Source organism: Chrysemys picta, chromosome 5 (genome assembly GCF_011386835.1).
Source record: "Chrysemys picta bellii isolate R12L10 chromosome 5, ASM1138683v2, whole genome shotgun sequence".
Lineage (NCBI taxonomy): Eukaryota > Metazoa > Chordata > Testudines > Emydidae > Chrysemys > Chrysemys picta.
In genome coordinates, this window is record NC_088795.1 from 123075884 (window position 1) to 123088375 (window position 12492).

The 12492-nt window shown below is 40.0% G+C and overlaps 1 protein-coding gene across 7 annotated transcripts in view; it reads right to left on the reverse strand.

The window, feature by feature from the left end:
• Positions 1-12492, reverse strand: part of HTT (huntingtin) — a 212571-nt gene that overhangs the window by 56954 nt on the left and 143125 nt on the right. For all 7 annotated transcript variants that reach the window (XR_010601950.1, XM_005304086.5, XM_065598286.1 and 4 more), the window contains 5 exons: positions 10765-10906; positions 9189-9368; positions 6848-7024; positions 6469-6545; positions 1638-1776 (listed from right to left, as the gene is read on the reverse strand). Coding sequence is in view for 6 of the 7 variants with exons in the window: in XM_005304086.5 (XP_005304143.1) it covers positions 1638-1776; positions 6469-6545; positions 6848-7024; positions 9189-9368; positions 10765-10906 (715 nt within the window). In the remaining variant the exon portion in view is untranslated. The remainder of the gene's footprint in view (positions 1-1637; positions 1777-6468; positions 6546-6847; positions 7025-9188; positions 9369-10764; positions 10907-12492) is intronic.

Below are 12492 nucleotides of genomic sequence, written 5' to 3' on the forward strand. Positions count from 1 at the left end.
TACAATGTCTACGAGTGGCTGCCCTTCGTAAGGGAATTGTTTCACTTCAGCAGAGGTAGACACAGTCACCTCAGATGATTGCAAATGTAGAGAAACTGTCCTGTTGGATTCTATAGAGCTTCTGACATATGTCTGGTGGATTCCTTTTTTGCAAGTGAAGTAGAGCTACTCAACCAACAATCTTTTTGTTTTACACTGGTAGAGCTGATCTAATTTCCCTCATTTTAATTATGTGGGGGATTCCTCAAAGATCTAGGATGGAGTGGATTTTTGCCAACTAAGCTTTCCAATGCAGAGTCAAAATTCCTGTCCTCAGCCTAATTGGACTCTGAAGAGCTGGAAGAAGTTAGAAGGAGAAAGCTCCCTATCTATGAAGGATGTGGTACTACTGTACTTCCAATGGTTCTCATGTTATTTGAGTTTTCTGGAGTGGTTTCTCAGATGTTCATTGGTGTAGGGTGGAAGGGAAAAAAAAGTCAGGGTCAGAGGAGGAAAAGGAGTTTCTGAGAAATACACTCTAGAAAGGGCCATACTACGTGTGTGGAGGAGCAGCCAGATGTGGAAGGGACAAAGCCTGAGACCATGTAGTGCAGGTCACCACTGTGGGGAAGCATGTCATCAATACACATTGAGCTAACTCTGGTCTAACTGAAACACAAGGAAGATAGGGAAGGGAATCCTAGAAAAACCCAACTAAAGAGACTACCAGATTGATGAAAGTGGCTGGGGTGACGGTCCCAAGACAGGGAAAGGTCGTTTAACTGGGAACCAAAGAAGTATAGGACTGAAGTGTTCAGGAGATGCCTTGGCTGAGGGAACAAGGACCACTTCATTTCCCTCCCTTGCTCCTAGATTGGAGTGGAGTGGTGTCCTAAACTACAGACATGAAAAAAGGTAGTAGGTAGACTGGCTGTGCCACACAGATGAGTGGAGCTGCACATATGCCCCACAGTGAATGGATCAGATCCTGTTCAGTAGGATGCAGTTTCAGATAAGACCAAGACATGCTAGCCTCAAGGCTGTGGAGACTCTTGTAGGACATGAACACTGTAGGCCGACAGAGGACTGCAAAGAGTACCAGATGGTAGGCTAAAGTCTAAATAAGACATCAGCTGTTGGGAGCCAGGAACTGTGTGGATTTGCTAGCCCAATGGCTAACTAGGGACTGCACTGAGGTAAAGAGGAGTCCATGAAGAAAATGAAGTCTTTGAAAGTAAACAAGACAGTAAGACAAAGAGCAAAAGCACAGCTGAGGTGGTCAGAGATGAGAAAGATGGTACCTATAAGTCTCTTAAGGAACCAGTGAAAGTTCTGAAGTAGCAAATGGACAAAAACAGTCTCTTGCAAACCGACATAACGTGCATCTCTTCATCAATATTACAGGCTAAAAAAGTTGAAATTAAAAGAACTGCACAAAACAGTAAGTTTATCACAATTAGATATAAATGTATGCGCTGCAGAATTTAAGAATAGGTAGCTGACGTTTATTTACCACATTATTCAGATTTGTACACAGAGCACCATATGGGGATTAAAGAAAAGCTTCATTCGTAGATATATTTTACTAATAGAAAAAGCTTGTTATAGCACAGATAGCAAATGTGTTTTCCTATGAAATATTCTAAATATGGCCTTACTTTGTCTGGAATTACATTCTCTAAGGCTGGTTGGTTTTCCCCATCCAGTGGGTGTGAAGTAACCAAAGGTGAAGGGCTAGTTGTTTCTGGTGCTACTGTAAGGCGAAACCTGTCCAATAGCGAGTAAAGTCTTTGGTGTCTGAAAACAGATAAGCACACATCAGAAATTTTTTTTTTTTAAATAAGGAATACCTATTTTACATTATGCTACAAACATTTAATAGACCTGTGCTAATTACCTGGTACCTGCTAATTACCTGGTACTGATATTCCACTCTTATCACTAAAACTAAATTTTCCACTTTTCTACATTGTCCTCCAACAGCTACCTATCACATATTGAATTTGAAAGAAGACAAACAGTTACTCACCTTACAGTAACTGAGGTTCTTTGAGATGTATTGTCTATATATACACATTTTCCACTGTTAGTGCGCATGCACCCAGTGAACTCAAGTTTACATTCTTTTGGCCATCATTTGTCTGTTGGGGTATCTGCCCTGAGCATCCTCATGCCCTCAACCAAGGGCTTAAAGGGCAGGGCAACCTCAACTGCCCTTCAGTTCCTTTGCCAACAGGTTTTAATCTAGGTTTTAAATTACGGTTGTCAAGCGATTAAAAAAAAATCGCAATTAACCACACTGTTAAACAATAATAGAATACCAGTTATTTAAATATTTTTGGGTGTTTTCCACATTTTCAAATATATTGATTTCAATTTCAACACAGAATACAAAGTGTACAGTGTTCACTTTATATATATATTTTTATTACAAATATTTGCACTATAAAAATAAAATAGTATTTTTCAATTCAAGTACTGTAGTGCAATCTCTTTATCATGAAAGTAGAATTATGCACACAAAAATAACTGCAGTCAAAAATAAAACCATGTCAAACTTTAGAGCCTACAAGTCAACTCAGTCATACTTCTTATTCAGCCAATCGCTAAGACAAACAAGTTTGTTTACATTTTCGGGAGATAATGATGCCTCCTTCTTATTTACAATGTCACCTGAAAGTGAGAATAGGCATTCGCATAGCACTTTTGTAGCTGCATTGCAAGATATTTACATGCCAGATGTGCTAAAGATTCATATGTCCCTTCATGCTTCAACCACCATTCCAGAGGACATGCGTACATGCTGATGATGGGTTCTACTCAATAACGATCCAAAGCACTGCAAACCGACTTATGTTCATTTTCATCATCTGAGTCAGATGCCACCAGAAGAAAACATTTTCCTTTTTGGTGGTTTGGGTTCTGTAGTTTCTGAATTGGAGTGTTGCTCTTTTAAGACTTCTGAAAGCATGCTGCACTCCTCGTCCCTCTCAAATTTTGGAAGGCATTTAAGATTCTTAAACCTTGGGTCGAGTGCTGTAGCTATCTTCAGAAACCTCACATTAATACCTTCTTTGCATTTTGTCAAATCTGCAGTGAAAGCAAGCTGGGTCATCATCTGAGACTATTATAACATGAAATATATGGCAGAATGCGGGTAAAACACAGATCAGGAGACATACAATTCTCCCTCAAGGAGTTCAGTCACAAATTTAATTAATGCATTATTTTTTAACGAGTGTCATCAGCATGGAAGCATGTCCTCTGGAATGGTGGCCAAAGCATGAAGGGTCATACGAATGTTTATCTTATCTGGCATGTAAATACCTTGCAATGCCGGCTACAAAAGTGCCAGGCAAATGCCTGTTCTCACTTTCAGGTGACATTGTAAATAATAAGCAGGCATCATTATCTCCCATAAATGTAAACAAACATGTTTGTCTTGGCGACTGGCTGAACAAGCAACTTCTATAGATTCTTTTAAATATATTCCAGTACTAGAGATACATAGGGAGCTATTTGGGTTCAGTGCATACTTTTATCCAGCATTACTCCACAGTGAAAGCATCAAGATCTGATGTTCATTTTGATAGGGCTGTCTTACAGTCATTTAGATAGATTCCTGTCATCCATTTTCTGTGATCTTATGTCACTGTTCATGAGTTACCAACAGTGGAATATATATGGACAAACACTCAAAGGAGAAGAAGAAATCATTCACCTTACACTAACATCAAGATGTATTGCCCAACTGACCCCACACCCCCTCAGTTCCTTCTTTCTGGAAACTCTGATGTAGAGGGATAGAAGGGCAGGTTACAGAAAGGACACATGAAACTTCTCAAAGAACAATAGTTATGAAAGGTTAGTAACTGTTTTTTCTTCGAGTGACTACACATGTGCATTCCACTCTTGGTGATTCCCAAGCAGCTAAATAGGCAGAGGGAATCAGAGTTCATGTACACACAGACCAGCTTGATAGTACAACTTGACCAAATTTGGCATTACCTCTTAGTGTTGGGCAATGGTTTAACGGAAGGAGAAAGTGTGAACTGAGGACCAGGTTGCTGCTTTATAAATGTGCAGGATAGGGATCTGTGCAAGGAATGACATTGAGGATGCTTGTGATCTTGTGGAGAGAGCACACAGCTAGCCAAGTGGTGAAATGCCTGCCAGATCAGAACATGCTTGCATACAAGTAGTAACCCAAGATGAAATTCTTTGAGATTGGAAGACCTTTCATTGTGTTTGCAATAGCCACAAACAGTTGGGTGGACCACCAAAATGGTTTGGTCCTGTCTATGGAAAATGCCAGTGCCCATCTAACGTCCAATGTCCATAGCTGTTGCTCATCCCTATTTGCATGTGGTATTGGGTAAAATTCAGGAACTTCAATTAACTGATTGATATCTACAAAACAAAGAGGAAACTGTACAGTGAGCAAAGAGGCTTAAAAACTGTAAATTCCAACTCATACCCACAGATGGCGAGAAAGAAATGAGAGGTGGCTAGGGTCACCTTGCTTTTTATATCCTTTGTTGGAGGCATGAGGATACTCAGGGTGCATGCAACAGACACTGCTGGACAGAAAATCCAAACTCAAGTGCATTAGACATATGCACACCAACAGTGGAATACATATGGACAAACACTCATAAAAGAACTGTGTGTTTTGGTAGGAAAACAAAATCAATAAATTTGCTTCATTACCAACACATAGGAGACATTAATCTGCATTAGCACTAAAAGTTGTTTTCTTCACTGAGCTACTTATGTAAATAGTATAATGGCTAACAGGGGTCAGGCTGGAGACTCTTGCCTATATGCTCGGGGTCTTACTGATCGCCATATTTGGGGTCGGGAAGGAATTTTCCTCCAGGGCAGATTGGCTGAGCCTCTGGAGGTTTTTCGCCTTCCTCTGCAGCATGGGGCAGGGATCACTAGCAGGAGGGTCTCTGCCGATTGAAGTCACTAAAAACAGGATTGGGGACTTCAACGGCAGAGTCCAGGGAAGGGGTAGGGACGGTTTTATGGCATGCAGCATGCAGGGGGTCAGACCAGATGATCATAATGGTCCCTTCTGACCTTAAAGTCTATGAGTCTATGTTGTTCAATCAAAAGTGAGTGAACCAAAACTGCTGATTTAAGTTCAGAGCCTGTCCTTATGACTGATTTCCACCAATTCTATGAAATCAAGTTGACACTGACATTTTGCAGTGTTCTGTATGGAATCTGAAATCACAGCTCTTACAACTCAAATAGAGTTTCAAATTAGCAGAGCTTTTAAAAAAAATAAATCTATTTTCTTCGTAAGAAGTTTAAATGCATAGTTCTTCTGATAGACATTCCACCTCCAAAATATGTAGAAACTAGTTTACCTTCTACTAGCTAATGCACTGAATGCTACAGAAGGCATGCTCAGCAATATGGAAAAAGAACAGCTTATGGAATGTTGCAACAACAGGTCTGACCTTTTTTATCTGTCAAGCAGATAATGTTTCTGGCATACACTTTGTCCCCATAAGAAGAAATCCAAATGTACCCAAATAGAGAGAATACTGGCAGAAAGAACAGCACTGACAATACTGGTCATGAGCCTCTTACAAACCTTCTCAAGATTCAACTTAGACATTTCTTGCTCTTACTATTGCTTTTGGACTTTTGTTACTATTATCAATAAAAAGTCTACACCACAAGTTATGTTGAGAGTTGTATTATGGAACAAATCTTGTTAACTAAGCTTATCCCAATGCAGGCAAGAGATAACAATATTATATTCTTTTTACCAAACCATTTTACAGTCTTGAGCCTTAAATTCTTTCCTCCCCACCACCTCTTTCCCCCAGGATACAATAAACTCCTACTGAAGGCAACAGGGTTATTCTTAACCAGCATTTGTGAGGAGCCAGGTGAATCAGGCTCCTGACCTTTACAAGGCTGTATCAAAAGAAACAATAGTAACAGTTTGAATCCTTCTACACAAGCAAGATTAAACTGTGCTATAACATAGGTGGGAGACTACTGTGCTCATGTGATAACATGACCTGGACCTGATCTGAACTATTCGTCTTTGAAATACTCTATGGAAATTAAAATCACTATTAAGAATTTAGAGTCTTTTCCAAGAATTTAGAGTCTTATAGAGGGTTCCCTCCCCCCAATTACAGCAGGCCAGCAGAAAATATCCTTGCAGATCTCCAGGTTGCATTGTTGTTTTAAAATTAATTTACTCTAAAAATTCTACTCTGTCAAGGCAATTAGTTATAACATGGTTGTTCCTGAGAGAGCTACAATATGGTTTCCATCCTGCAGTACAGATAGGGCCTAATCATGTTTTAATTGGGTACTCAAGTAATGGCAAATCTTTGCATGCCTCCACTTTTATAGACATAACTTTAAAAAGCAGTGTCACCTCATTAAAAAACATGCATGATTTGCACTTATTACATACCATGTTATGAAGACAGTGACCTATTACTAATATTTTACCTTGGTGCTAATCCACTGTTTTGAAGATATTCCTGAATTCTATCCAGTTCTTCAACTGGTAACTGAGAAACGCTGTTCTGTAGAAAACAGTGACAAAACAATAGATATGAAGCACCAACATGAATAAAACCATTCATATGTATTTTAACAGACTAAGAAGAGCAAGTAAGAATTATTAAACAATCTGGAGACCATAACACAGGATGAAACTGAATCAATGAGACGTGCATGCTAAACACAAAGTGACATTCTGTTTTTCACTCGTCACTAAACATCACGGTCAAGTAACTAAAATGTGCTTTAACTTAAATCACATTCAATTATTTGCTAGTATTAGCAACTCTAATTTAGAGACAGGTATATTTACTTTTATCCCTACCTGGAAAGTTGCAGCCAAAAGCATTTCTACTCGACGACAAGCAAGTGTGTCAACCATGCGAGCCAGCACACGGAATGGAGTACACAAAAGCTTGTCCACATACAACATTAACACGGCACCAGACTGGCTGAGATGAATGCCCTCTAAGCATTGCAGGGTCTTCTTTAGTGTTGTTGGCTAAATATTAGAAAAAACAATTGTTACATTTATGTATTTATTTACATTTTTTCTCATCTTATTTATTTTGTACATACTGTAACACAGTTAAATATCAAAGGTGCTGGAACAACACATGGACTGTGCTAAACAAGCAACTGGTTCCAATGCCTAAGAGCTTACAGACTAAAGGAACAGTGGTTACAAAGACAGTACAGCCGACGACTAATTGAATGTTGTTTAAATAGTAATTTTTACACAGGTTTGAGGGCAGGTGGGTTTTTAATTATTTTTTTAAATTTAAGGAAGTGCGGAACTGGGGTTGCTGAACAGTAACTGGGGTGCTGTTCAATTGTACAAAGCAGCTAGAAAGAAGACATGAAGTCTGAAGTGATGAATGAACAAAACGTGTGATTAGAAGTGGCATAGAATTTAGGGAGCAAGAGTTAGTGTAGTAATAGGAGAAAGTGAAGACAGAGGGTCTGGGGTGGAATTAAAAAGCCCTGAAAGTGACAGCTTGAATTTAAGGCAAAAAGGAAATGAAGCAGATCTTAAAAGGAGCACTGAGAAAGGAAAATAGCATCTGCAGAGGTTTTCAGGATGGGAGACAGCAAAAGGCATGTTTAACCATGGAAGGGATAATGCCAGTGCAGAGGTAGAGGAGAAGGGAGGTAAGAAAATGAGAATAATAAGAGTGAGAAGTAGCACATAGTGGGAGATAATGTGGTTGATAAAGAACAGAAGGGATACTTCAGCACTAGAGATTTGAATTAGGGGATGCAGAGAAAGAGAAGGTAAATATTCACTGCTGTTTATTTTAATTTTCAAGCAGTTTGTGAAAAGTCTAGTAAAACAGCTTGTAAATTAAAGCACGGCTGTCACCAACCTTCACTTTTAAAAGAGAAACTTGAGTGAATGAATCTATCCTTAAAATAAGTTTAGTACTGTTTAGTTCCCTCCACTCCCAAATACACCTCTACCCCGATATAACACGGTAAAGCAGCACTCCAGAGGGGCGGGGCTGCGCACTCCAGCGGACCAAACCAAGTTCGATATAACGCAGTTTCACCTATAACGCGGTAAGATTTTTTGGCTTCCGAGGACAGCGTTATATCGGGGTAGAGGTGTATATGCACATTAACCTATTTTCTAGGAAATCTTCCCCTGCTTATGACTTGAAAGAGATGAATATCCAGACAAGAGAAACAGCAACAAGTTCACAAATCTTCATGGAGAATGCACAGTCCATTAGTGTAGGATTAGGAAAGAGGGCACAAACCAGGATTGCTCTTTTATTACTCTTTAGTCTTGTTAGGGTCAACATGGAGGTGAACTGAATCCTACTTGTTCTTATGCATCAGCAGCAGAATTGTCTACTAATTTCCAAACATTTGTACACAGCCATTGAAGGCAAAGGTGCTGCAAAAATGTCACCAAGGACTTAATTTGCAGAACTTTATTACTTGTGATGATGCATAGGAAAGAAGGAATGTAGATTGACTGACCCCAGTTGAATTTATCCGACTGGCAGTTGGGCAAAAAAGTCTTAGTACTTTCCATATCAAATATGCTCAAATTATGAAACAAACATGGATGCTTTTTACAGGGTTACTTCTACACCTTTTAATTAGTGTGTTTTCAATTCAAGAATACAATTTGTAGCAAATATACAACATCAGTACGGGAGCGCCTAGAAGAAAAACAAGATTCATGTTGCATTTATGCTTTGATTAATCTATAACACATCAACTGAAAAGATATGTTTGCACTCTGTGGGGAAATAGAAAGGCTATGAAGATGAAAGATTGAGTTTGTGAATAAAGAGGCTTGGGATCATAAATTAATTTCTCTCCAACGGGTTGTAAGCATGTGGGGAAGTGGACACAAATTTTTTAGTTATCCAATGTCTAGATTTTCTTTTATTTATTAGTTAGTATTAGCTTGTAGGCTCTTTGGGGAGAATCACATCTACCTACCTGTGTGTCTGAGCAGCACTAAGCACAATGTAGTTCAGATGTCAAGAGTTGTCTTTTGGCACCAGTGTAATACATATAATAAGTTATGCACCAACAACACATTTGGTGCTGTAAAAGACCCAGAAAGGAAAAAGCACTCAAAGTGTTTCCAAATACAGTGAACAAAAAAGGCCTAAACTTCATTATTAAAAGGCTCGAGTCAAACTTACAGTTGCGAGGTTCTCACACCGAGACTGAATAGCCTGGATGAAGAGACCACTGGCTGCTGAATTCCTATGAACAGCACTAATAAAGTCTTGTACAGGAGGCTCATGAGACAGATTAATCAGATCTTGAACATGATTCACTATAAGCCATGTCAAGTGTTCTGAATCATGTAGGTTTTGACACTATGAGGAAAAAAGGTAAAATGGATTCCATAATTCTAAAATTAACAATATTACTACAGACATATGCACTAAAAGAATAGCAGAAACAATGCAATACCATTTATACACAATTAAAAGCAAGTAATTTTCATTGGAAAAACTGAACCACATTATGTTAAAAATATTCTGTTTACAAGTGTGCACATTTTATTTCCTTCTAAGTTTTATTACTGTGATCGTCTGCATAACAACCAGATCTTTTCTTTCAACTTCCTTTGATCCTGTTGCAAATTCACCTGAAGTCATAATCCTCTATTTGCAACAAAGTGTTTCAACATCCATTATGTCGTAATCATAAAGACGATGAATACTGGTAGAGAACGACTGGAAAGAACTAGTAAACTCAAAGACCCTGCTTTTATGCAACATTTTTAGTAATAATGAATGATAGATACACATTCAATATATATCAGAATTGTTTCTGCAAAGTCTCAATGTTTGTCTGTAGTTTTTGTTTCCTTTTAAAGTGAATACCCCACCATATCTTTCGTTGCAGCTGAACTATTTATGCCTTCAACAGTTAATGTTTCTCACTTGAGGCAGAATGACTCCTGTAACGCTATGTTTGAGAGCCTACGAAGTCTGAAGCCACGAGAGTTGCCCTATTTCTTAGAGCCTGAACAGAACTGGGGAATGCAGTATCAGAGTTAATATATGTAGGAGGATTTAAGGTGAAAAGAGTTTATTCTAATTATGACATGCAGAAACATGCAGTCTCAGAGGAGGGTCTAAACTTTTATAAGCTTCTTAGTCTTCTCCTGAGATCACATATGTAAGAATACAACATTCAAAACATTATTGTTATTTACAAAGAATAACTCTGTAGACGACTAAGATTCAGTGTAGAGACAATGCTTAAGATAATGCATGAGTATCTAAAATAATCACACTAATAAGATATATGCATAGAAAGGAAAAAAGAGCATTCACTTTCAGAAGTGAAAATTGATATAAAAATTTCATCTAGTTCCCCCGGGAAGTAAATATGACCAGGGCCGGCTCCAGCTTTTTTGCCACCCTAAGCGGCGAAGGGGGTGGGGGAAGAGACGTGATCGCGCCACTTCATTCTTCGGTGGCAATTCGGCAGCCGGTCCTTCCCTCCAAGAGGGACCGAGGGACCCGCCGCCGAACTGCCGTCGAAGACCCTGGACGTGCCGCCCCTTTCCATTGGCCGCCCTACGCACCTGCTTCCTGCGCTGGTGCCTGGAGCCGACCTTGAATATGACTAAGATCTCTCACATTTCCCTTATTATGATCTACATTTAAAATACTCTCACACTGTACCTCAAAGATAAAGCACCCAAGCAAAATCCCCAAAAAACACTTATAGGTTTAAAATTCACAGTTCTAAACTTACAACATAGTCACAAAAAAGAATGAGTGCTCCTCTTCGTACTATCTCTCGATTGCACATGCCAAATTTGGATTCTGAATCAAATTCATCACTGTCTCCAGATATCTGGGGGCTCAGCAATTTAGTACTGGAAAGACTGTGCCGCCTGTAAAAAACAAACAAACATGTTTTATTGCTAATATTTCGGTTAAAGTAGATACTCAATTTCCATTTTAAGCATTCCTCAATATGAATTGCTTTGTCATTAGTTCTTTAGTCTCTTGTGGGGTGTTGTGGATTACATCTCATCACTAAGGCTAAGATTTTGTCATGGTTATTTTTAGTAAAAGTCACGGACATGTCACGGGCAATAAACAAATTCACAGATGTCCTGGCCTATCTGTGACATTTGCTGCTGCGGTGCCATGGTTTTCCCCACCACCATGACAGCGGGGAGCTGTGGGGTTCCCCCTCTGCCCATGGCAGCTGGAAGCTGTAGGGGGGCCACCCCTCCACCCACGACAGCTGGAAGCTGCAGGGTGACCATATTTCCCAAAGAGAAAATGGGACACCTAAGGTGTCCCCCTGCCCCCCACTCCCAGTGGCCCCTCCACCACCCCTCCTGCACGAGGCTGTTGCCCGTCGCTGGAACCCTGAGGAGGGCCCCCTCAGGAGTCCATCACCTGTCACTGGAACCTTGCAGGGGACCCCCGGCGCTTGCCAGGGCCCCGCTAGCTGCCAGCTCCAGAGTCCCACAACCACTGGGGCTGAATTGGAGAATGTCATGGAGGTCTCTGAAAGTCACGGGTTCCTTGACTTGAGTGACCTCCGTGACATAAACGTAGCCTTACTTATCACCCCTCTTGTTCAATATGTATTACAATGTGGCTGACAGAGGCGCCTGCAAGGAGACATGGCCTACAGAGCTTTCCATGTAATGATAAAACCCAGCACTTCTTTCCATCCAGCTACAGTGATTGAGCATCTAATCCAGTGTTGGGCTAAGAAAGACACCCAATCCAGATAAAAGGGAGCTGATGTTGGTAAACTGGGGGGGAAACAACAGGAAGAACTGACAGAAGTTCTATTAGCCCTCTTAACTGATACTGTATGTCCCACAGCTTGTTAATCAATTTTGTAATTTGGTTCTTTATTTAACAGCAGCTTTCAGACAATCAAGTTGCAGCTAGGGCCAGGACCACTTTTTCTAAACTAGATCTGACTATGTTTGGGGTCTTTTCTTTCAGATACAGATCTCACAACTGTCATCCATTGTCACTCAGAGTCTAGACAATACAACGCTTGTACTCTACCTGTCTTCTGTATTTTAAGACCCTTTGGAAGCAGACCATTTCAAAAGGGAGGATTTGTTACGCAACGGCTGCTTAATGAACAGATCTTTCCATTAATATACTCCACCAGTGCTCCATGATCTGCCCTCGTTGTGTAGCAGTTGGAGGGTGAAATAAGATGTTGATATTGACCTATAAAGCCATAAGCATCCTGGGATCTGACAAGACAGCTCTTTCCCCTACGTAGTATTTCCACAGTTGTAATCAGAGACATTCAAGGTAGAATCTCTCCCGTTGTAAAGGGAGGGTAACAACTGGCAGGGAGTTCTACCTGACATGCAATCAAGTGTGGAATACACTCTCTTTTGGTCTAAATTAGTCAGACTTTACTGACCTCATCGAACACTGCAAACATGGTCCATACTCCTTTACAAGTACAGTAATTTCTTTAAGTGGTTCT